Genomic DNA, 25,617 nt, shown 5'->3' on the forward strand with positions numbered 1-25,617 from the left:
TCGTTGCTACCACTAATGTACGGATACCACGCGCAGCTTTGCCCATCCTCCTACCGTCCCACCGCCACGCCACGGGCATTGGGGATACGTCAGCCGGCATGTGAGAAATGACTGGATCGCCAAACACACAGACGTAAATTACCCCCTAAACTCCCCTTACATCCAATCGACGGGTGTCGATGCCAGACATCCTTCACTGGATATCAACATCGACCTCGCATCGACCTCGCATCGCCCTCGCAACAATTCCATTATCACCCAGCCTGCTCATAGCACGGCTGTTTATCCTCTGGATGGGATCCAGCAAGCCAGCTTGCCAGCGTGCACGGCAAGCGTTGCGCCGGAGCTCCACAGCCTGCCAATAAACCTGTCCCGTCATGGGTCGTCATTCGTGGAGCAGCAGAGACATGGTCATGGTTATGGCCATGGGCCGCCGTGACATCTCCATCTTCGTCGCACGAACCCTTTGCAACCCAGCCCGACGCCCGGCGACCTGTCTAGATGCGGTTCACGTCACGAATGGACGCCAACAAGCCCCGATCAATCTCAATCTGGCGATCCACCATCGTGACCACGGTTCTGTGAAATCCCAATGAATGGGATGCTGGTGCATCAGTGTGCGAAATGCGACCCGACAAGAGGAGTGCTACGAGCTTAACGAGAAGCGTCGTTGCTAATCCAAGCAGGATATTGTATTGCAGCCCCGAAGATGCCAAATATTACCAAACACCAAACGCCTGAGCGTCAAGCAGATTCTCTCCAGCTGGCATGCGCAACCGCCAAGCCATGGAGACGCATTGAAATGGTTGTAACTTGCTGAAATCACTCGTCTAATTCCGATTGCAACCCCGCGGCCTGTTGACAAGAGCATCTTGCATCCGGATCACCGGTCTGCTCTAGCCCATTGGTCGCAGGTGTGCACCGTCTGACAGCGCCAGTCTGCAGCACTACGCCCTACCAACTGACGACTACCTCTCAACAGCGAGGAGGCATACTCTCAACGCGCAGGCTCGAGGCACCACCGTGAAATGGGGAAATCCAGGTATCACGGGTTGTGAGCTGGCTCGAGTCGCTCGCTCGGGGACCCTGGCAGCAGATCCCAACTGGTGAACCAGGTTCTCATGTCTTCACAGCTGTCAACTGAAGACAGAATGTGGAACTATGCCTAGCAGAGCATAGCGCAGCTTTGCCCGAAGGCTCAACCCACACGGACGCCATTTTAGCCTTTTGCACTCCCGTTGACACGGATGACGGGCGGCCTGGCAAGGTGACGGCCCTGAAGGGCAAGCATCAGAGACGAGACCTTGGGGAAAGAAACGGGCTCTGGTGCCCTGCAATCTCTATCGGCTGTCAGTACAAATCTGGGCAAAGGGCCGTCTTCTCGCAAGCTCTTCCAGAAGAAGACAAGAGCTGTCCGCCATCCCCTGCGAGATCCCCAGACCCCATGTCTGCTGTCGGTATCACGGTCATGGGTATGAGGGAAAGAGTGGGGAGCTCAAGGCACAGGCAGGGGCCATCCGATGCTCGTCGTTGTTGATGTTGACAATGGGGTTTTCAAGCTCGAGTGACAGATGACAGGACAGAGGACATTCTCTGGCCTCTGCTCTGCACCGCATGTATGTGCAGAGTAAAGTTCTGCAGCTCATCAATTCCGCACCCGGCTACCGCAGGAGTGAAGAGAACGAGACACTGGAGCTGCAAGTGGCGCAAAAGGACGGCGTCCACCGAGGTGAATCGGCATTGGATCGTCTTGAACTCAGAAGGCATTCCTAGAAATGCATGCCTCAACGGTGAGCCGGCGTTATGATCGTGCCGCCTCGTTGCCTTCCTCCTAGCTCGCGTTTCTTCAACAATGGAAATCCAGAATCCGAGACCCTTCAAACGTTCGTCGTCTGCTTCTGCGCTTGACCCATTGGTTTCGGAAAGCGACGCCAATCCTTCCTCCCTCCGTCCACCCATGCACACGCAGGTACCTGCGGCTGTCTCCAGCCATCCATGCCGCAAGCCGCAGTGTAAAGACATGGTCCGGTTGGATGCCCCACCGGCAGCTGTTCACAGACAGACAGCCGCCGCACGTTCCGATGTGTCGATGCGCGCAAGCTGCCCGGGTGTGGCATCCGGGCATGCAATAAGGGCTACTGACGGACATTCTGTTGCTCTTTTCCACCACATGTATAATGGCAAAGCAAGCCATGTCTCATTAGCTTGCCAACTTGGATCACCGGTCGACTTGGGGTGGGAAGCGACATGGCACTACTGTCCGAAAGACTGCCATCAGGGCCAGCTGTCGTGAGTGATATACAATGACAAGTCATGAACGTAGAGATTGGGACTTGTTGTGATTGACATGGGATGTCGGAAATCCCGGCGAACCAAGCACAGCAACCTAGTGTACCTTACTTGCGACTGCGTGACAGGCTGACTCTCGATAAAATACATGACAGACACGGGCAGGCTTGCTCGAGAGGATTGACGAGGCAGAAGGCGAGCGAGGGTAAGGATGGCAGTCCAAAGCCCCCCACTGGCCCCCAGGCCAGGTCGCGAGGCGGAGCGTGTAACATTGATCAACCCTCGCGGGCTCAGCTACTTGAGGTTGCCAGGCCCGTCCTAGAGGGGGGATCTCATGTCCGGGGACATGTCCAATTGTCTTTCTAGAATGGAGACTGCGCATACGGTATCGAATGCCAAAGAGACCTTCAATCTTCATTTCCGTCAACCTGCAAGTTGATTGACTTGGTATGGATCTTTGCGTGTCGAGATGGCGATTTGTTGTGGCTGTTGCGCGGCTTTTCAGCCCGATATGGGGCAGAGGGAAAAGAGGCAGCGCATATTACAAGCAGGGAATAGGCATATGCCCGTCCACATGGATTGTCTTGCCCCGCTGTCAACGTCAATTCAACGATTGTGTACTTTGTATCCGTAGTGGTGTGTCGCGGTGGACGACGGTGCGAACGATGCAGGACCATTACAATGTGCTTGCACAACAGCCAGCACCTAATTCAGTATGTAGGTATGTATAGTATGTACATGCCGCAGGTAGCACATATCTACCTGTACTTAACGAGACATAGAGCCCCCTTTCCCCTGCCGTTGGAAAGTTGTGAGTACCGCCGAATAGGACGGCAACCAGGGAAACATGTATTCGTACACTTTACACAGTATTCACGAGGACTGAAGACAGGCTGCTGGAGATGCAGTGTAGCTCATCCGAAGACCTTGCTCGAACGTAAAGTAGCAAGGAGGAGCAGGAGCAGGAGCAGGAGAGGAGCAGGGGCAGGGGCAGGATGGGATACGGACGTACGCCGGGGGCGGTTCCCTACCTAGCTACCGGGTTGAGAAACCAGCAAAACTAGGTAGCAACGTCGGGTCTGGGTTTATTTCAAAAGTGTTGCGGTTCTTGTGTGTGTTGTTTTGTATTTGGAGACCTGCCAAACGCATATGGATGGATCGCAGGAGTCACGGCTTGTCAGAGTCGGATACCCTTGCTTGGCCAATGTCCACTACGGCCTACCTAGGTAGGGTAAGGTACACACATCCATCCATATTCTGGACCGCTGCAAACTTCAGATGCCGGGGTCTGGGTCGGGCCCCCTGTCAGCGGGCTCTCTTCCCTCCCCCTCCAACACCACTGGACCCTTGCCCTAGGTACCTACCTACCCACCTACCTTACCTATCCGCTTCCGCGTTTTTTCGAATTGGAGCCGCTCGCTGCACCGCTGCGCCGATGAGATGTGCTGCACTGCCGTGCCGTCACAGACGCACTGGACGCCTCTCCCCGCCGCCCTCACCACCAGCCGGACGAGCTGTCATAAAAGATGCTCGCCGCTCCCACTGGCCGCACAGCACCGCACTACTCGAGCTCTCTCTCTCTCTCTCCCTCTCCTCTCTCCCTCCTCTCTCTCCCTCCCTTCATTGTCCTAGCTGCAAAAAAGGATACGGCACTATTAGGTGCCCTCCGCTCCTCTACTGCTGCTACGTCTTGAGTCCCATCTACTCATGCTCAGCAACTGCAACGGAAACAAGAACAAACAACATAACAACAAGCCATCTTCTCGCCCCCAAACCAGCCCCAACTCTTGCATAGTGGAAAACTCTACACACATTATATACCTACTTGTTGCTACTGTACAAATCAACCCTCAGCCGAAGCCGCTAGCTCGCATCCAACGCTCGTTCAACATCGGTTGGATTACCTAGGTACCTTACTTCAACACCGTTCGTTCCCTCGACCCCCCCTCTTACGTCAGGGCCACTGCTTGAACCTGCCGCCGCCGCCGCTGCAACGCTCATACCCCACCACCAGAGAAACAACGGTCTCACTTCCATCTCAACTGTCTTCTGCGTTCCGTAGCTACCTTTCTTTACTACTGGCGACCGCAACCTCCTCCTCGGCCGCACACGCACAACGCACAACGCACAAGCACGAGCATAAGCATCATCATCTCAGCCAATCCCCCCAGCAGCAGCCTGAACTCCGACGGCATCACAACCAGCCAGCCAGCACTTCTGGCAAACGTCAATTGCAGGCAGTGTTTGTGTGTGCAACAACTCCTGTCACTTCTAATTCGTACTGTTTGAGTCCGTCCGTGCGACACATCTCTACAGACCATCTTGCGGGTACCAGCATCCTGGCCGCTCCGCTGTCCTGTCCTCGGCCGTCCTGACCCAGGCAAGCCCAACATACTTTTGTCGATACAGCTCGTGATACTGGCAACCTTTCGTCCCAAGGTGACAGCGCGATCTGTGTCCTACGCTAGTGCCAACGCCGTCTTGAGCAAAAGTCCACCTCAGCTTAGCTCAGCTCAGCTCGACTTTCTCGGACGACACAACCTCCTAGTTCGAGGCACAACACCCGCCCTCGACTTGATTTGGTGTTTCCTTTCCCCCTCCAGAAACCAACCCGAAGCCATTGGTGTTGTTTCTTGCGCCGACCTATTGGCCAAAACAGAAAGGCGCCGTTTTTTTCTGTCTTTGTTTCGAGTCTTTTGTTGTCATTGGGGCTACCCATACCCGCGGGAACCGTGCGGACAGGCGGAAGTAATATTGCGGCGTGCCCAAACATACAACCCCAGACCTTGTTCTCTGCCAACAGGCCAACCGTCGTTAGCCATGGAGCAGACCTTCATGACCATCCACTCCACGGACCCTGATGCAGTCATCCTGTTCGTGTCCGACTCAGTTTACGACATCCTGGGTTATAATCCCCAAGAGGTGCAGGGGAAGTCATGCTTCGAGTTCTTCCACCCTGAGGAGGTGCCGTTCGCTCGCTCAATTCACAGTCGCGGGGTCCTGCTGGACAAGGCCGCCGTGCTTCACTATGTTCGCATCCAGGCCCGAAATGGCCAGTGGGTGAGTTGCGAGTGTTGCTTCACAGTCGTTCACGATGTCCTGGTCGCCTGCACCAGTATCTACCAACGAGGTGAAAGGAGTGAAAGTGGGTTATGCCTCCGTCTCCCATGTCTCCCGTCATTGCTAACCACCAGACTAGGGCGAGCCATCGAGGCACCCCAGATCCGTCGAATTTTCTCGTCCTCTCCTCGGGACCCTCGCTACCACATGCTCGAGCACTTGTCACCCAAGTTCAGGATGCCCCCGGTGGAGCGCGAGCCGCGCGCCGCTCTCATTCTCAACAGGTTTACTCGGACCCTGACTGTCATGTTCGCTACGAACGCCGTAGCCTCCATCCTTGGTGTCCGGCCGGACCAGATCAAAGACAAAAGCTTCTATGAATGCATTCAGGAGAACTGCCTTCCCGATGCCATCCGTTGCCTGGAAAGTGCCAAGGCCAACGACTCCATTGCCTACCTTCGATTTTGGTACAGAGACCCGCGTCGACCGGAGGATTTTGAGGATGAAGATGACGACGAGGAGCATAACAGTGGGAACTCCAGCGATTCTGAGGGCGGAGGCGTGCAGCTTGATGGCCGCATGGACGTTGACGACGAACCTGCCATCAAGCAAGAAGATACTGGTCGGCCCGACTTGTCAACTCACAGCTCTGCACAGACGGCCACCACGACGGCTTCCGGTTCGAGCAGCCGGACACAGCAGACCTCTGCAACGACTGCCCCGCCACTCGACGGGCCGGCACCTCGGAGGTCACCGCCTGCCGAGCCTCTGAGAAACCGGCGCCGTGAACCAATCCCAACATTCGAGCTCGAGGCCGTCGTGTCCTGCACGTCTGACGGGCTGGTTGTCGTGCTACGGAAAGCCCGCCCACCTATTCCGGCACCTCACCCACCCCTGGTCACGCCTACATACACCAACGGTCTTTTCGCCGCGCCATGGGGACATCATCCGATTCGGCCCCAAGGTCCCCAAGATATGCTCTACGCATTCAGGCCTCCTCTCATGCCACAGTACATGCCTCTGCGCGACAACGTCATGGCCATCGGTGGTCCTCCGGTGGATCATCTCATGAGCTCCATTCGTGACGTTGCCGTTTTCGCCTGGGCTCTCGTTGGTATCAACGGCAATCTTGCGACTTACACCCGTGGTTTACCCCGTGGCGAGGCACAGCCTGACGGGCTTCCGGTGTGGGATCCGAGTGCTGGCAGTACGTCCTACCTTGGACCGGAAAACCAGGCGGTTCATCGCTGGGCACAGTACGACGAGAAACACAAAAGTGGTTTCGGATCATCGTCCTCCGGATACCAACAGCCACAGGCGCAAGAAACGTCGTCGAGTTATACTCATGCTCCCCAAATTGGCAGGAGCAACTACACATACTCCCAGCCTCCCCCGACATGGCCTGGGCTCCAGCCTGCGTACACATCTGCGTATGATCAGTATGGCAGACCTAATCGCAACCACCCCCCACATCATCCACAGCAACATAGTGAGCACCAGCATTACCAACAGCAAGGCCAACACCAACAGGCCCCGGGCTCTCGAGCTGCATTGCAAGACCAGTCCTGGGGTGAGACCCCACCACCATACAATGGTGGCGGACATTCGAATGGAGAATCAAATGGGCACTCCAACAATGTTCCCACCACATCGGCCGGTCGGAACGATTCATCCCATGGCTATCGCTACCCCTGGCAGTAGACGGGTTACTTGATGGCACATCGGCGTTGGGTTATGTGATTTGAGATTGTGACTTGCGATCAGTCACAATCATTAACGACTTAAATCGGTTTATAAAATTTATCGAAGATTGTAGCAGCAAAGGTTCAGGGCGGATTGTTTGCAGTTTGCAATTTGACAGCACATGTGGCGAGGATGGATTATGGCACCCCCGCATTTTACTAGAAATGACGGCAGAGTGATAGATAGATACCCACGAGATGAAGAAGCGGAGTCGTTATTCAAATAATTGAGATACTCGCACGACATTAGCGAACACCCGTCAGCCTGGAAAGCTGTGTGTACATACAAGATACGCGATAGCTTGGAGCCGAGTAGCATGGCTACCAATCGCGGGCACCGAAAAGGGGAGGTCCTGTGTGTAAATGGCACCCATTCACTAAATTATCATCTCCAGTGTGACAATTTAGTAGTCTCTGGTACGCCGGTGCTGTTCGGCGTTTCCGGGCGGAGACCCACAGTGAAAGTCGGAATATCGGCGGCGGCTGGAACGGGGAAGTGGGTCGACCAAAGGCACAGCTATGTGCCTGTGATTGGTGAAGGTAGATGGTCGGGGAGCGGGTCTGTATATTCCGACGCAAGGGACGGGGTCCGGGGAGCTTGGACCACTCGCTGGGCCTTTGAGGAAACCGTGGAGTCTTTTGAGAGTCGCAAGCTGCTACGTCAGCTGGCCGACTTTCCTGTCCCGTCCCATCTCTACTGCACGAAGCTGCAATTGACTCTTTCTCCGCCGAGGCCGACGCTCGAAGAAACTAATTGCAGCGTTTGACATAACGCGCATTCCTATCCACGCGAAATACCGCTACCTCGCTCCTTGAGTCACTGCAGCCCACAATGGCATCCGCAGCCAGGCGAGACGACTATGCCAATCCTCCCTTGGCCGACGACGACCTGATCGATCCAGATGATGGTAAGCATTCATACCGCTTCTGATGCTGTGTTTTAGCTCAGGCTGACCGTTGTTTTGGTCAGCCGATCTTGATGACTTTGACGATCCCCTCGGCCACACGTCCTCCCGTCAGCCACTCACAGGCAACATCGGTTCCAGCTCTTCGTCGTCGCGACCTCTAAACGAAAATGCCTGGACCTCGCGGATACCGGGCGAAGACCGCGCCGCACCTCAAAACACAATCGATGAGTCGGTGTGGGACACCCTTCGTCGAGATCTCCTAGCCGTGTGGGCGAAAATGAGGGAGGTCCTCTACCCCAAGTATCTCCTTGGGGGTACCATGTTCGATGCCGATGGCCTCCGCGGCGCGTACGCGAACATTCGCGGGGCTGGCTTCGCTGGTGCTCGTGAAGAGATTACCGGGCTGGCAAATCGATTCATGGATTCGGAAGCTCTTCTGTCAGGCAACAATATGACGCCTGGTCTGCGTGACTGGGATCTCTGGGGACCCCTCATATTTTGCCTGTTGCTGAGTCTTCTCCTGAGCTTCAATGCGCGAGCAGATCAGAAGGACGTTGTCTTCAGCGGCGTGTTTGCCATGATTTGGATCGGAGAGGCCGTGGTCACGTTGCAGATCAAGCTTCTGGGAGGAAGCATGTGAGTCGTCCCCTGGTAGCATCCGGCAACCAGAGAATCCGTCTCCCGGCTGCGCTAACATGCAACTGCAGTTCATTCGCGCAGAGCGTCTGCATTATAGGATACACGCTGTTTCCTCTGGTCATCGCGGCGTTGCTCTCGGCGTTCGGTATTCCGACAGTCGCTCGTGTTCCCGTCTATCTCTTCTTGGTGGCGTGGTCGTTGGCTGCAGGAGTGAGCATCCTAGGTGGCAGCGGCGTCGTCAAGAACCGCGTCGGTATCGCGGTGTACCCGCTCTTTGTCTTCTATCTCGGCTTAGGCTGCCTTTGCTTCATCAGTTAAAGTGCAGGAGCCTCAGCAAACCACGGTCATCGCTCAGGAGGCCTCTCGCATCGATGACGAGAATGACCGGGGCGTAGGTTGTATCTTAGATAACCACGGTGTTGTATGAGTTAGCTTCGAGTTATGGCTGTAGGCCAATGGGTGAGATTTCAGCAAGTGTCCTCGTTGTTATTCGCAAACTTAAGCCTGTCTTGTGGACAAATTATGAGAGAGAATTTCCCTTTGAGTGTGAAACATCGATTCAGGTTGTCTATGGCGCCATGTCGCCGTTTTGATGGGACATTCGGCATAGAGATACTGTTTGCTGGTGGCTTTATATTAGAGCCTTCGGTGCCAGAGGCGCTGGGAGCGCCGCCGCCGCATGCGGCCACGGCAGTTTCCGCCGACAGCCTGGCATCGTGCTGCCCGTTTGGGAGTGCCACATCCCGGATCTTGCAGTGAAGCATCGAAGTCTGGTCAGTGCAAAATTAGCGAGCAATGTGTGAGGGTGACGGCTGTGGCGGGGGGTGCTAGGGTGTTTTGGTGCGCCTCGCTGTCCAACTCGGCACTGTACGAATTTACCCCTCTCAGTCAGTCCCATCACCTCAAGTCACCCTTGAGGTTGACATGAAGACTGGACTTGACTGAGCTGGACTTGACCAGGCCGGGGACGCTAATGCGGGCCGCCATCGACCCAATTGAACCTGGGCTCTGTCGTCGACTTATCCGAACCGGGTGCACCGAATGATTGGGCCGATTGTCGTCTGCTCCAGGTCGGCCCCATCCAATTATTCCCAGCCAAGCTGAACCTCTAGAGACACGGGCAAACAGCGGACACTGCACTTCAGCTCACAGCTCACCTACGCCTTACGGTACCTTACGGTACCTTACTGGCACTGCACCGTATGGGCTGTTGTCACCGCGTCCGCATCCACAACCACATCCACACCCGCACACCTGCAACAACCGCACCGTAAACTCATCCACCGCCCAAGGCCATACCTGCGCAATCGCCGACAAAACGTGCAACTTCGACTTCTTGACCTGCAACCACTCGTCTCGGACCCTTGTTGTAGATAAAACTTGCGGTGGCTGAGACTGACTATTTTGCTTGCACCTACGTATTCGCTGGCACCGTCACCTGCCACTCCATCGCTTGTCAACTACTGTCGCTTTTGGCTTTAGCATCTGCAAAGTCGGCAGAAACCGAGACCGACCCCAAAACCTCCTCTAAACCACCCACGACAGCGGAACAACCACGAACGACAACGACCAGCACACCGACTGACCACGAGGCTGTATCAAGCATTTCTTCAACATGGCCGACGACCCTCAAAGCGGTAGCCCAAAGTCGGATCCCATCGACGCCAAGGAGGATGCTGAGACCGCTGCGGCTCGCAAAGAGTTGAAGCATACGGCCATTTCAGAGAAGTCTGAGGGGGCCACCGGCGCGACGACACCCCAGCTCAGTGCCGGCGATGAGCAAAAGGAGCAAGTCTCGTCACCCAAGAAGAAACAGAAGAGGGCCCACGACCAGCTCGATGACGAGGACAGAGACGCTGAGGAGGCGGACAGCAAGAGCGTTGCGTCAAGCGACTCTGCCAAGGACAGGGCTTCGCGACTGGAACCCGAGAAGAAGAGGCACAGAGATGGAGTGACTGTTGACGCCGCCGCCGACTCTTCTGTACGTTTCCTCCTCCAGTTTTCCTACGTGCCCGTATGTATGCCTTTGCTCTATCGTGCTGACTTGCCTTTGCGACCAAACAGGTAACATCGCCCGTCACCGCCGAAACGAAAACGCCGAACAGCATTTCCACTACGACCGAGGTCACGTCCGCAGCAGCAGAAAACTCTGCCAAGGAGGAAAAGCAGGGGACATCGGCTGCCGCTTTTGCCAGTTCTGGCTTCGCCAAGCTGGCTGCATCAAGTGCGTCACCGTTTGGCTCATTGGGAGACTCTTCAAAAGGCAGCGTTTTTGGCGGATCAACGTCCTCAGCATTGCCATTTGGCTCCCTGTCGCCGTCCAAGCCCGCTGCGGCTCCTATTGCCGCACCGACATTGAGTTTTGGAGGCGCTGGCGCCGCCTCATCGCCGTTTGCCAGCGTTAAGACCGCCGGCGCAAACGGTTTTGGTTCGGCATTCGGCAGCGGCTTCGGCAGCGCACTGTCAGGTAAACCCTTGACGAGCTTTGCCAAGGCAGGAGAGTCTTCCTTCAAAAGCGAGAAGCCTGCCAAACCTTTTGGCGCACCGGAAAGCGACGCGGACGATGGAAGCGGCGATGACGCTGACGGCGATGATGTATCTGCTTCAGAGTCTGGTGACAAGGAGGAAAAGGAGGAGTCTGACAAAGAAGAATCCAAGGCTGGTGATGATAAGAAGCGCACCAAGCTGCAGAAAAGTGAGCGGCACGTATCCTGCTTGGCTTTTTACTTTGCTAACCGTCCACAGTCACTGTCGATGATGGCGAGGCCGGTGAGGCTACGATAATTCAGGTCAGAGCCAAGATGTTCTATCTGGAGAAGGAGGTTGGTTGGAAGGAGCGTGGCTCCGGTATGCTGAAGATCAACGTGCCTGTAGCTTGCGTTTCGTTCGATGACTCAGGCCTTCCCATTCCCGGTTCTTTTGACGCATCGGGCCTGGAGAACGACGAGGATCCAGAGGCTGGCGGCAGCACGGCCCATAAGGTTGCCCGTCTGATCATGAGACAAGATCAGACACACAGGATACTTCTCAACACAGTCATCTTGCCTGCTATGAAGTTCCAGGAGAAGACGTCTCTCAAGTCCGTTGGAGTCATGTTCACCGCATTCGAGGGTGAAGAGGCGAAGCCCGTCAGCGTTCACATGAGGGTAAGGATGTCTCCGATACTCGATACCGAATCAAGTACTGACATACCAATCGCAGATGAGTGCAGCCAGCGCCAAATCGTTCCTCAACGAAGTTGGCATGGTTCAAAGAGAATTGTCGAGCAACTGAGCATCATATTTCTCAGCTGTGGATAAGTTAATGGCCATAGACCGAGCTGGTGACTATGTGGACTTGCTCGATGATTTCCATCGAGCGCACAAGACCTTCAAGTGGTCGACTGGTGGCGAAAGTATTCCTGGGGTTATTGGGGGCCAGGCGGGGGAAGGCAGAGGCATACAGTCGGCGGCACGGCATTCATTTTTGTAGGAGTCCTCTGACCATCCGGATTCGGGACGCTGTCCTGTCATGATACCAGGAAACCAGTGTCCTTTGGTACACTTTAGATATCAATCAACCGCAGTAACATAACTATTTGGGGATTGCCCTTAATGATTACACTATTCTTACGAAGCAGAAGGAAGCATTCTTTGCTGAAAAGCATGAGCCGACGCGGTGGAAGCTCGGTCCACGTGACTAGGTGTGGATTACGTGACGCAGACGACTCTCATCTTACAGGCCAGTGGCGTTTCGCGTTCCCTCAGGGCCTGGTGCTTCTTGTACAGGACATGGTGCAGAAACATGTGATTTCTGTACTTTGAGTCTGATGCAAATTGGACACATAGTTTACCGCCAGTATCTACGCCCACTTCCTCATGTTAGCCGACAGCTAGCCGCGCAGAGGCCGTTTTGGTCTCCTCCAAGTCAGTAGCCATGCAAAACGGGACAGAGGCTGTCGTGCAAAAAGCCCGGGGGAAGCGGAAGAGAAAGGACAATCAAGGAGCGATTGCCGACAGCGGAAACCGGGGAGTTTCTTCGGCAGGCGGCCAGCTCGGCAATGACGATACCTCGGACAGCCAGAAAAGTACCAAGGCCCGGAAACGGACCGCGTCGAAGAAGACTGCCTCCGCTCTAAATCGCACAGAGAGCGCCGCATCTTCGGTTACGTGCAACGTTGAATGGCCAGATTCCTTCAAAGCACTGGAGAAGACGCATCGCGCTCTCAACTTGGTCTTTACTTTCTGCTGTACGCGCAAGCACCTTGCCACGACCTTTGAGACGATCAGATCTGCAGTCGAATCGCACACCAAAAAAGTATTGACAATCGAGGATGTCGCATCTATTGCAGCTGTGCGGCCAGAAGGCGTCAACTTTGCCTACGTTGACGAAATCATGTTGCAAACCGAGGTCAGAGGGGCGGAGCGCGACGTGACATTCAAGGCGGGACGGGACTTCCGCTCTCAAGCACCTGCTCCCGATGCTTCTGTTGGCGGGATATCTGGCCTTGAGAAGCTAGACCAACACCCCGACGAGCGCGTCGAAGGGGGAAAAGAAGTGCTGTACTTCGAATTTGTGGATGGTGACCTGAAGCGACAGGTCAAGGACAAGAAGACTGGCGAAATCACCAAGCCAAACAGGAAATTGAGGGAAGAGACCCTGAAAATACCCGTTTACAGCCAGAAGCAGATGACGAATCTCATCGAGAGAAGGAATCAAAAGTTCATTGACGCAATGAACGCATTCATCAACCAATGTATCTCCGACAATCTCGACCCCGAGCAGGCTCTGTCCAAGGCAGCAGAGGCCTTCATACCAGCGCCGACGGTCCCGGAGGATCCGCCCGAAAAGTGTCTCGGAGCGTTGCCCGAATCGATACCTACGGAACGGAAGAGCATTCCTGAAATCGTACAGGAGATGAAAGACAGCCCGTGGTACACAGGACAGATTGTACCTGATGGTCATCGCGTCTTTGAGCCTCAGGAGGCCGTCTATGGAGATCTCAACTTTCTCCTCAGTCAGGATTTGGTCAATGCCTTGTACAATGCTAAAGGGATCACGCAATTCTTTGCTCATCAAGCGGAAGCGATTAACGGTCTGTTGGAGGGCCAGCACGTAGTTGTTGCCACTTCCACGAGCTCAGGAAAGTCTCTCATCTACCAGCTTCCGGTTATACACGCTCTAGAAAAGGACTACCACACACGAGCAATGTACATCTTCCCAACGAAAGCGTTAGCCCAGGATCAAAAGAGGAGCCTGAGGGAGATGCTGAGCTATATGCCAGGGATGGAACATGTGCTTGTGGAAACTTTCGATGGAGATACGCCCATGAAAGAACGAAATGCGATCCGAGACGAAGCAAGGATCATCTTCACCAACCCAGACATGCTGCACATAACGATTTTGCCACAGGAAGAGAGATGGAGAACGTTCTTGAAGAACCTGAAATATGTCGTCGTTGATGAGTTGCACTACTACAACGGACAGATGGGATCTCATGTGTCTTTCATCATGCGGAGGCTGCGACGAATTTGTGCCGCGGTGGGAAACCGCCACGTCAAGTTCATTTCATGTTCGGCAACCGTCGCCAACCCAAAGCAGCACTTCAAAACAATATTCGGTATTGAGAATGTGAGGCTGGTCGACTTTGACGGTTCTCCATCAGGCAAGCACTCAACGCCTGAACCTTTAAACAATCAATGTGACTAACGTTACTAGGTCGAAAGGAGTTTTTGTGCTGGAACACTCCATACCGAGACCCAGGCGATCCAGCTAGTGGACGAGGCGATGCAATGTTCGAATGTGCGCGCCTCTTTTGTCAGCTGATGCTGAGAGGCGTACGAATCATCGCCTTCACCAGGGTAAGGGAGCAGTGCGAGAAGCTAGTGACTGCTGTGCAGCAAGAACTAGAATCCATTGGGCGGCCGGAGTGTGTCAATAGGGTCATGGGCTACAGGGGGGGCTATACGGCCCAGGATAGACGCAGGATCGAGTCGGAGATGTTTGAGGGAAAGCTGCTTGGAATCGTTGCCACTACAGCTCTGGAGCTCGGTATCGATATTGGCACACTAGACTGCGTGTTGACATGGGGCTTCCCGTACACAATCGCCAACCTACGACAGCAGAGTGGACGAGCCGGACGAAGAAACAAAGACTCGCTCTCCGTCCTAGTGGGAGATTGCTTCCCCACTGACCAGCACTACATGCAGAATCCCGACGAACTCTTTACCAAGCCCAATTGCGAGCTGCAGGTTGACCTTGAAAACATGCTGGTACGAGAGGGCCACATCCAATGTGCTGCTTACGAGATGCCTGTTCGGCCTGTGGAGGATGCCGAATACTTTGGTCAAGATCTTCCCCAAATCTGCGAAGAACGTTTGCTCAGGGACGCCATGGGCTTCTACCATTGCCACGATCGGTTCCGGCCCATTCCGTCGAGGTTTGTTGCCATCCGCGACACGGAAGACGATCATTTCGCAATCATCGACATTACTCATGGCAAGAACGAAGTTTTGGAGGAACTGGAGGCTTCAAGAGCCACGTTCACGATCTACGACGGCGCCATTTTCCTGCATCAGGGAAGCAAGTACCTCGTCCGGGATTTTCAGCCAGACAAGATGATGGCACGAGTGGAACGGGTCAAGGTTGAGTGGACCACGACGCAACGAGACTTCACCGACATAGATCCCATCGAGACAGAAGCGATCCGGCGTATATCCGGATCTTTGTCGAAGGCTTTTTACGGCACGATCAAGATCCAGCAGAACGTATACGGATTCTTCAAGGTCGACAAGAAGAAACGGGTTCTGGACGCTGTTCATGTGGACAACCCTCCCGTCATTCGATATGGGAAGGGGATGTGGTTGGACATACCGAAAAAGGCGCTGCAGATCCTGGCCGACAGACGACTACACATCGCCGCGTCCATTCACGCGGCAGAGCATGCCATCTTGAGTCTCATGCCCAACTTTGTGATTAGTCTGCCCGGCGACGTGCGGACCGAGTGCAAGGTGGCGCTCAAGGAGTTCGCCAAGAAGGAGTCGCAGAGGAAGCGGCCAGGTCGACTGACGTTTTACGACGCAAAGGGCGGTGCCAGCGGCTCGGGGATCAGCACCAAGGCCTTCGAACACATTGACCACCTTCTGCAGCAAGCACTTAAACGAGTCGAGGAATGTTACTGCGAGAGTGGCTGCATTGAGTGCGTGGCCTCGGAGCTGTGCAAGGAGAACGATGTGATGAGCAAGGCAGGCAGCCAGGTCATTCTGAAAGCCATCTTGAACATGGAGATTGATGTAGAGGCTCTGCCAATGGGCCCCGAGGAGCAGTGTCCGGCGGGGTTAGAGACAGTGATTGTTGCCCAGCCTGTGCCACCCAAAGACCGCAACAACCTGAGGCTGATTGACATCAAGGAGGAGGAGTTCGAGGACCAGGACACGGTGCTCTTGGAGGACGCAGAGATGTGGACCGGCGATGAGTGAGTTAGTCGACGACTGGAAATGATTTCATAGCTTCCAATGTGACGCACATCCGCTTTCCAATCCTTTCCGGCCAAGCGAGCAGCAGACATATGGTTGTCCGATGAAGAGTGGACGAAAAAAGCTTTTGCCAAGGGTGTCTGGATGGGATGGTCCGGTTCCCCCTGGGGAATCGGAGTGGGGAGTTTTTTTTAGCTGATGCCCGGTGCAGTGTCGCAGCCTCTGGGCACTGGGCGCTCGTGGCATATCCACTTGGCCGGCTCTTGGTTGCTTCTTGGGCGAAGCTTGGTTTCTTCCGGAACAGTGCTAGCTGTGGTGTTATTTCTCGGAACGTCCAACGTTATAGGCTGGGTCCCTGGCTGTTGCGGTTTCTCATCCCGTTCTCCGTGTTGGCGCCCGTGTCTGGCTGCCTCCCTCAGAACATTCATGTTTTGCTGCTCGTTTTGCACTCCCGGACTGAGGCGTGGATCTGGGGTCATGTCTGTAGCGTATCGTCGCAATCAGGCCGCATTGATTCATCCCGCACGCGGCGCCCGCCGCGTCCATCGCATGACTTTGCCCAGATGCCAGAAGCCTCGGCACCCGCGGGGCGTGCTATGCGTGTGCGAGCAGCACGCGTCGTGTGGCTGCTGTCAGATTGCAATGGCAAAAAAGTACGACTTGTCAGAATGGGTCACCATCGGCCGCCAAGACAGTTGTTTTGACTTGATGTGGCTGGACATGGGAGGATGTTGAGATTGGGGTCGGCAAGGTGAAGAGGACGACCTCATCATCGGCCAGCTCAAAGGTCGCATTTGGGAGGAAATGTCCCGTCCTGCAGGGATACAGCACAGCGCCCAGTGACGTCGTTTAGGCTTGGCGGCTTATCTGCACCACCTTACCGCAAGGGCCTTGAGACCCTTTACCGCCCTATTGAATGGATCTTCTCGCTTGCTGCTGTGTTGTTTACATGGTCCAGACCCAAGCTTTCCGACCAGACTGCAACGATGAATGGAGGAGACACACAACACCGCAGAACAGGCGTGGCTAGCGTGGCTTTCTTTCCCGCCCGCTCTCTCGGTGCACAAACCAAGAAAGCCTTTTCCTGCGGCGCTTCACACTCGCCTCAGAAAGGTATCTTGTACCCGCGGTTTCACGGTAATTGCAGCGAGGCGGTCGAGGTCCTGGGTGTACCCATACACGCCCAACTCTCCCGAGCAATGCACAAGGGTTTTGTTCGGCGGTCTTGGCATGACAGCAAGCTTGGCTGTGCCTTGATTCAGACCCCAGGGTGACCTCTCGTTTTCGTTGCTCTCTCCTCTGTTGATGTGTGTCGACCGCGATGCCTGCATCATACATAGGATGTGCCTTTCCGCGTTAAAAGTATCCGGGGGAACCCCTCCGTCGTCTGCCCTTGCCAACCTGCTGCGAGGCCGAACTTGTCACGAACTCTCTCTTCTCCGACTTACCAGAACAAACCTCGGATCGACGGAAGATTTTCTGTTTACTTTGCGGGCTCAACCGTTCCAGATCTCCCGCGTGAAAACTGTCATCCTCTCCTCACCGACTGCCCTTGGGAAGCTGATGTTGAAACACCCTCGTCCGAAATCCCCAACCACAGGCCCAGACCAGCCACCCAAGCACCACGACCAGGGGCCCGAAATCCAAGGGACTGGACCACGTTGATCCTGAGATCCCTTCAGCTCCCCATTTTCTTAATATTCTTCCATGCCCTTCCCTTCCTTTGTCCATTGAGCCACAGTTTTCAAAGTCTTGGTATTGGGGCTGTTCCACATCGTATATGTCCCTGACCCCAGCAACACCACTCTACATCGGCTTGGCGATATCCATACCGACCACCGTATATACTCTCTAGACTCCGTCATCGAATCTGTATATTTCTGCTAGTGTCTGGTTCGGCGACGTTTTGTCACCGGTTGTCTAGACACGCCCACCAGCCATCATGTCCACACCGCGGTCCCCGAGGTCACCACACCGCCAAACCTACCGCGAGTCGGCCTCGAGACGCCGAGAGTCAAATAACCTCGTCATCCCCGAAAAGGCACGCACGTCTGGAATCTCAGGCAACGACCGCGATTCACTACCAGTCTACAACAATGCCCCTCCGCATCGACGGCCGCCGCCGCGCAGCAAGGTCCGCGTCAAGCCTTCCGGCGAGAGCGGACGCAAAGGATTCCACCCCATGAAGTTTCTGAAAATCACCTGGAAATCGTCAAGTCGTGCTTCTCTGGTCTGCAACTTTTTCTGGCCGGTTGTCCCGGCTGCTTTTGCTGTCAGATGTACGTCTCAAAGATTGAGTGTATGCGGGGGTGACCAAAGCTAATATGACCACTAGATACTCTACCCAACGAGCACGTGTTGATATTCGTACTGGTTTATATTTCAATGATTCCTTGCGCCAACATGGTCGGTTTTGCGGGCCAGGAACTTGCTCGCAAGGTCAATCATGTGTTTGGTGTGTTGATGGAAACCACGTGAGTTATAACATCGACGATTTCGCCGAAATTTCTCAACTCACATGAACGCAGTTTGGGATCTGTGGTCGAGCTCATTCTCTTCATGGTTCTGTTGAAAGGAAGCCAATTCGTGGTTATCCAAGCCGCAATTCTCGGCTCCATTTTGGCAACCATGTTGTTGTGTTTGGGGCTGTGTTTCATTGCTGGTGGTATGCGGCGCGAAGAGGCAGAGTTCAGCGATACCATCACCGAGGCTGGAAGTGGTTTATTGTTGACTGCGTAATTGATCATCTTCCCTAATCACCGGAATAAATGCTAACGTTTCGATAGCGGGATTGCATTGGCAATTCCCACAATTTTCGACCGCTCCCTACAAGGCGTTCTCACTGTTGAGGAAATCGACAAGAAGACACTTCACATCTCCCGCATTGTCTCCCTGATCCTCATCGTTTCTTACTTGGTCTATGTTTACTTCCAAGCTCGCACCCATCACGGAATTTACGACGCCATCTTCAAGAATGACGAGCAACGAGATAATGACAAGCACAGAGATATTAGGAAGGCCAAGTTGACTCTGACGGAATGCATCATCGCACTTGTCGTCTCGATCACGCTGGTTACTTTCATGGCCATATTCCTCGTGGAACAAATCGCTCCTATTGTCGAAGAGCACAGCATTTCTGATCCCTTCATGGGTCTGATTCTTGTTCCCTTGGTTGAGAAGGCGGCCGAACACCTGACGGCTGTCGACGAGGCTTGGGACAACCAGATGAACTTTGCCCTCTCGCATGTCCTCGGTGCGACGCTCCAGACGGCTCTACTGAACGCCCCTCTTGTGACTATTGTTGCCTGGGGCAGACACAAGCACTTCGACCTAGTCTTCGAGGCATTCGACATAACGATGCTCATCCTGGCCATCATCACTGTTGGAAACTTTCTGAGGGACGGCAAAAGCAACTATCTCGAAGGTGTCCTTCTCCTAGCTCTTTATTTAGCGATCAGTGTGAGCGCTTTCTACTATCCCAACCCTCCAGGGCATGGGGCAGGAGCTGCAAGAGGAGCATCCGAGGGTCTTGTTCACTACGTAGCCGAAGGCTTTGGTCGTTGAGATAACTTGGCTGTAAGAGGAGCGCTCGAGGGTCTCATCCACTACGCAGCAGAAGGCTCTGTTCGTTGAGGCAGGCTGTTTATAGTTCTTTTTGATGTAACCATACCTAGGTATCACGAGATGTTGTGGTGTTTTGGAGTGTTGAGGTCTTGGTGTCTGAGCGCTCTTTGGCAACGCCACAAAGTAGCAATAACGAGACGTTTTAGAGACCCACAGCGGATCCAGCCATCACATTGCACATTATCCCCATGAATATGCTCTGGTCTGTGGTTGGCAATGCTTTCTCCTCTAGACTTGCAGACGGCCGCTATCTCGAAAGCCAAGCTTGTGTGGACATTGAACTCCTCTCTTTCATGGCAAGCGTTTCATAACATTACATTACAGATAAGAAATTATTATGATTGATGAGAGCGAGCCTGGTTTCCTCTGTGTCTACGCGACTATATATCATACTCACACCCAGTTACTCCTAATAAACACAATCATAGTGAAGATAAAGATAGTAGAAAGGATAATAACGATAGTAACGGGGATGTTAATAATGTTAATGACGAAGACGACGAAGACGACGAAGACGATAACAACGCCAACGACGATAGCAACGGCAGTAAAGCAGCGTGTATAACTACGGGAAAAGTAGTCGCTCTAGCACAGGAAAAACAGGCAATACCTAACGAGAATACAACTAGAGAAGTTTTCCCTCAGATTCACGCTTTAGACTATGACTTGTAAACTATGACTTGTGAAGGTTGTATGCTAATCATAAATAAGCGTCGGCGCTATGCTCAAATGCCCGACCACAAATGCAATGATCCACACTCCGCGGAGATGTCAAAATCCATCTCCAAGAAAACACCAAACAAGCCAGCTGATAAGCCCCCAAACCCCCACGTGCCCAGGTCAAGGTTCGAACCGCTTATCAAGCTTATTCCGGAGATGTTCGATTCCGTCTCTTCTTCCAAATACCTCTACACGCATTGGCTGTCCCACCTGCGGAGCTACCGCATTCTCATGGTGGCGGCCTGCAACAACTGTGCGCCCTGACGGCCCGTGGCGGAAGCGGCTCTGCTCCACGCTCACAACCTTGCTCCCTCTGCCGAAACCCGAGATCTTCAAGACCGTTCGCGACGCCGCGTTTGACAACTCATGACCATCAGTCAATTCAGAGCTAAAAACGGCAGCTCGTCTAGAAGATGAGGAAATCTTCGTCACTCCAGCCCATTTCAGATAGTATGGCGCGCGCGCTCTTCTCTAGCGCTGGCGGGCCGCAGATGAGTATCATCTCCTCGCCGTTGGCGTCGTTGCGACACGGACCCACCTCCCCCTCGAAGACAGTTTTGTCCAGGTAACCCGTCAGACCCTTCCATCCAGGAGGTGGTCGGGTGAGCGTGTGGACTAGCCGGCACTTGTCTGGGTTAGCCGTGGCTATGGTGTCTAGGTGCTCACGGCAAAGAATATCGTGTTCGGCGCGGTTGCCGTCAAGGACGAGGCACCTTGTTGTATCTTCAGCGTCATTCATGACGGCACGAAGTACCTGGAAAATGGGCGTTATGCCGGAGCCCCCGCAGACCATGATGAAGCGCTTGATGCTCCGCGCCTTGCCCGAGATGTTGCAGATGCCCTTGCCGAGGTACTCGAATTTGCCAACAGGGCCTTTGAAGTCGACCCAGTGGCCGACGGGGATCGCGTCGAGCGCCTGTGTCATCTTGCCACCGGGACGACCCGGAAGATCGTTATAGATCTTGATGAGCACATCCAGCCTTCCTTTCTGTGAACACTCTGAAAGAGGCGTGTAAGCGCGAATAATGGCCTCTCGGGTTACCGGGTCGCGTAGCCTCATCATCAAGTGCTGGCCAGTTGGCAGACCGATGGCCTGGTCCGGATGCTCGAGCTTGAAGCTGAATATCTTGCTGTCGGGAGATATCCTTGTCTTTTCCGACAAAATACCCTTCGTCCACACCTTGGGTTGCAAGAAGATGGCCCGTGGACCATCATCGTGTACCTCAACAACCTCGCCCAGAGCAAGTGCTTTCCTTCCAGCCTCGTCCAGAGTACCAATGTGGTAGTCGGGCATCATTGCCTTTGCGTTTTCGCTGTCTATAAGGATTACGTCTTAGCCTCCAATGGTCACTTTTTGGCATGTATGTGGGAAGGGCAAAACTTACGAATGGTCAAGAACTCTTCCGACACATCCTGACCCGCAGCACTCGTGATCGACGTTGCACCACCTGGGTGGCGCTCTAGGAAAGGAGTTCCGTCGTAAACCTCGCCATTGACAACGAACCAGGGCTCCGTCTCGCCTCCGTGCTGCCGGAGTTCTTCGATGGTGATGGTTCGCTTGACGCTTCCCTTGGTCATGCAGATCTCCTTGGTTGGTTCCTGCTCAATCACCTCCTCCGCTTCACCTTCGATCTTCTCGCCCCAGAAGCCGTTGGACAGATTGCCACCGACCTTCTTGACTCGCTCCATCCACCCGCCACCCCCCAAGACTGGCTGCGTAGGGTGCTCGAAGCGCAAGCTATGCCCCTCCTTGTGGATGATGACCCTGAACCAAGGATTGTTCATCATACCTAGGACGCTCCAATACATGTCTCTCGGCTGCGTCATCATGCTCTCGTCCATTGCTCGTACCATGACGTCTGCTGCATCGGCGAGCTGGCTGATGGGGATGTCCAAATCCCAGAAGCACCAGCAGAAGCACGTTTCTCTCCAGTCCATGTCCACTCTGCCGCCGTACAGAGTCTCGCCCTCCGGGGCCAGTCGATACAAGTCTTCAGGATAGTTGAGGTTGGCAAGCATCCACGTCTTGCCGCGATCAAGGGTAATCTCGACTCTTGTGATGCGCCTTCCGCCACCTCCATAGGCGTAGCCACGGACTTTGTATGATTCGGTACCAGTGGTCAGTGACAAGACCTCGTCGTGTGCAGGGAAGGCGGTGGCGCTGTTGGTGTTGAGATCGTAAATGGCATACCGCTCATCCTTCCATGTGTCGGGCAGGTCTGCACTGGCCTCGGGAGAGATCATGGTCGGCAGCACGCGGTTGTCGTAGATGTGATACCAATTGCTGCTGGGCTCTTTCGTGACTATGATTTTCTTCAGCCATTTGACGCTTCTGCCGCCAATCTGTCCAGGAATGATGATGCGGACGGGCTTCCCGTGGTCGGGAGGGAGCAGTTCGCCATTCATGCGGTAGCAGACAGTCACACCACGGTTGGGGTCCATACACCAGTTCAGTTTGATGCTCGTTCCATAATACCCGTTTGGTAGCTTGTCCGCGCCCTCGAAGCAAACGTACCGTGCGCCTCTCCTGGGTTTTGCTCGAGCAAGGAGATCGCCGATGGCGACACCCGTCCAGATGGCGGTCGACAAGCCGGCAGGGCCCCAGGAGAAACCCTTGGTCTTGCGAACCACGTTCTGCTCTTTGCGGCGGTTCCCTGCGCATACGAGGGTTACCGGGTACGTGATTTGGTCGTAATCCGCGATGAGGTCCCTGACGGACATTTTGATCGGGTTCTCAACTTCGCCCTCAACAGTGAACTCCCAGTCAAACATGTCCTCGTCCTCGCATCTGGGCACAGCTCCGTGGTTTCGAACATAATGCAGGTCCTTGGTCGTGATGAAGCCTTCGTTGTATAAGGCGCTCAAGGGTGCCTCAACATTGAAAGGGTGAACCCCGGTGAGACGTATCAGTCGAGGATCTCGAACGACGTGGTTGTCTGGTGTCTTGAGGTCTTCTGTCAAGACGTTGTTGACTCTTGATTTTGGAGGCAAAGGATACCCGCGGGGCTCTTCGGGGGCGAGTTCGTCAAGTAGGCCTGCCTCTGATCCGTCGACGCTATGAGATTGGCCTTCCCTCACCGTGGTTGCCGGACTCGGTGGGAATGTCATGTCATGTTTTGACAAAGATTCCCGTAACGAAACAGGAGGTGAGGGCGCGAGCACATCCATACCGACGACTGGTTTGTTGTGTGTAAGTTGGAATCTGAGGTGGACTGTCTTTTCCAACGTAAGATGAGTGTTGTAAGCTGGATTGTCTGAGCGGTAATCACAAGCTAGGCAGCTGTGGCTTTGTACACATGGATCAGATCAAAGATGAGATGGTTTTCGATGAAGTAGGAGTTGAAGCGAAGATTGCATATCGGAGGACAGGAGTGGGAAATCAGACTGGCGAGAGTCGGGATTCTGGTGAGTAAATACCCTGAAGGGTGGGTTGGTGGAAGAGATTTGGATCTCCTGGCGCGGGAGCTGTGTGGTTGTGGTGTGGGCGGGCCGCCTGCACAACGGGAGGCAAGGAGGGCAGACATACGGCGTAGACTGGGCTGGTCCGTCATGGCATGGCGAAGCATGGGATGGAATGGGATGGTGCAACGGCACATCACCAGACGGGATGGCACTAAGTAGAACCAGTCAGCCCGCGCAGTTGACGGAGAGTTGGATCGACTTGACGGAGGCGTCATACTCGGTGAGGTGAAGGACGATAGCACGCCGTTCAGCAAGGTACCTAGGCTTGACACTGAATGCTCTGGATCCATTACATACCCTACCTGATTCAAGTTATTTCCAGCCCCATAACCTTGAACATGGTCCTGGAGAAAGGGCCACCACTGCGCAACACATAACCGCGCCCACCAAGCGTCCCGACGAGACTGACGAACACACACGGCAGCGAGCGAGGAGATGCAAGATTTGACCCGTTTTCGAGGCGGAGGGGCCTGAGCATGCTTCAACTTCCGCGGAGGTCGACAAGAACAAACGGGACTCCTTATCAGCGAGCGCCATTGCCCTTACCTATTCTTTGGATGATGAATTGGCGTCTGCAATTCGACTGATGCCATTGGGGCGATAAGGGCACAAAGCACGACACGGCGTTAGAAGTACGGATGTACCTGGGGTATGTGGACATATAATTTATCTTACCAGCGCGGAGATGCGTCAATCAACTCTTTTTCCTCTCTCACTCACTTGATCCTTATCGGGAGACCGGGGGGGAGGGTATGGGATTGGACGAAGCGTGCGAGCCGGCCCCACGTCTCTGGTTCTCAAGGACCTAAACCACGCTACTGGCACTGTGAAGATGGCCATGTTCAAGAACGGCGACGACTGCCGGAGATTTTCCACCCTCGTGCTGCTCACGCCCTACTGTCGTGGCGCCCAAAACCATTCGCTCAATGTAAGCCAGGAGCATCAAGCAAGAATGCGGGTAACGATGTGCCTCATCGGCAGGCAAGTATCTCGTCCATTGCGTGGTGTGGGCATCATTCTGCTTGGGTCCAGTCGGAAGCCGGCGCGGAGCGTAGAAACCCAAAGGGACGGGCCCTGGAGATGTTCGGAGACGCAACGTTTGATTATTCGCGACCATGTCCTAGTCGCCGAGAAACTGCCACAATCGTGCCTTGCATCATCCGGTATTTAGTCATGGGCAGCGCGACAACGTGGCCACGCTTACCTTGGCTCACCTTGAACTCGGATCCCAAAGACCCGGAGGTCTCGGCCGGTGAGTTTGACCTGGATGGATGACGCCTCGTTGGACTCCTCCTTGGATTGTAGAAAGGCCTTGAACGCCTGACACGCCGTCGTTATCCAGGCATGGCTGGCTCATGGTTTCTTGCTGCACGGGAAGTTCGTATGCTCCAAGGGGCATGAAAGGGGGCAATGGTGTAGCAAACAATCTTTGGAACCATTGCCTGCTATCCTACCCATCATACCGATCTTACACATCTCCGTGTCCCAGGAGATGGAATGTATGGACACAGCTTAACCTTGATTGAGTACGACCTTGAGGTTGAATGACGCTCACCGCCCGGACCGCGAAAGCGACCGTGATCTCCCCACATCCACTACAGGCTTTCACCCGCAAGGCCACCTTCAGACTCACCTAGGACCGCTGTAGGCAGGTAGGTACCTACGGATACCTGCTGGGCGCCTAGGGCCTGCCAACCTTGCCTCCGCCTACCACAGCAA

The 25,617-nt window shown here is 54.4% G+C and overlaps 5 protein-coding genes across 5 annotated transcripts; 4 read left to right on the forward strand and 1 right to left on the reverse strand.

Moving 5' to 3' along the window:
- Positions 1 to 5,073: 5,073 nt before the first annotated feature.
- GCG54_00001826 (uncharacterized protein) lies at positions 5,074 to 7,050 on the forward strand (the record flags this gene model as incomplete). The annotated part of the gene is made up of 2 exons (XM_045401930.1): positions 5,074 to 5,434; positions 5,489 to 7,050. Coding segments are annotated over 2 exons (1,923 nt in total), but the record flags the coding sequence as incomplete, so codon positions are not given.
- Positions 7,051 to 7,923: 873 nt separating this feature from the next.
- GCG54_00001827 (Protein YIP4) lies at positions 7,924 to 8,956 on the forward strand (the record flags this gene model as incomplete). Its single annotated transcript, XM_045401931.1, has 3 exons — positions 7,924 to 7,999; positions 8,062 to 8,635; positions 8,707 to 8,956. 3 exons carry the CDS (start codon positions 7,924 to 7,926, stop codon positions 8,954 to 8,956), a joined length of 900 nt encoding a protein of 299 aa, XP_045270660.1.
- Positions 8,957 to 10,253: 1,297 nt separating this feature from the next.
- GCG54_00001828 (ATP-dependent helicase HRQ1) lies at positions 10,254 to 16,095 on the forward strand (the record flags this gene model as incomplete). Its single annotated transcript, XM_045401932.1, is given in 7 exon segments — positions 10,254 to 10,619; positions 10,703 to 11,333; positions 11,384 to 11,784; positions 11,840 to 11,884; positions 12,503 to 14,318; positions 14,336 to 14,478; positions 14,491 to 16,095. The coding sequence occupies 7 exon segments, from the start codon at positions 10,254 to 10,256 to the stop codon at positions 16,093 to 16,095; spliced, it is 5,007 nt and encodes a 1,668-aa protein (XP_045270661.1).
- A 1,921-nt stretch (positions 16,096 to 18,016) lies between these two features.
- On the forward strand, positions 18,017 to 19,656 carry GCG54_00001829 (Vacuolar calcium ion transporter; the record flags this gene model as incomplete). The annotated part of the gene is made up of 4 exons (XM_045401933.1): positions 18,017 to 18,371; positions 18,428 to 18,566; positions 18,621 to 18,827; positions 18,879 to 19,656. Coding segments are annotated over 4 exons (1,479 nt in total), but the record flags the coding sequence as incomplete, so codon positions are not given.
- A 1,186-nt stretch (positions 19,657 to 20,842) lies between these two features.
- Positions 20,843 to 23,734, reverse strand: GCG54_00001830 (Nitrate reductase; the record flags this gene model as incomplete). Its single annotated transcript, XM_045401934.1, has 3 exons — positions 20,843 to 21,753; positions 21,822 to 23,648; positions 23,731 to 23,734. The coding sequence occupies 3 exons, from the start codon at positions 23,732 to 23,734 to the stop codon at positions 20,843 to 20,845; spliced, it is 2,742 nt and encodes a 913-aa protein (XP_045270663.1).
- Positions 23,735 to 25,617: the final 1,883 nt, after the last annotated feature.

Source organism: Colletotrichum gloeosporioides, assembly GCF_011800055.1.
Source record: "Colletotrichum gloeosporioides strain Lc1 chromosome Unknown consensus_7, whole genome shotgun sequence".
Taxonomy (NCBI): Eukaryota; Fungi; Ascomycota; class Sordariomycetes; order Glomerellales; family Glomerellaceae; genus Colletotrichum; species Colletotrichum gloeosporioides.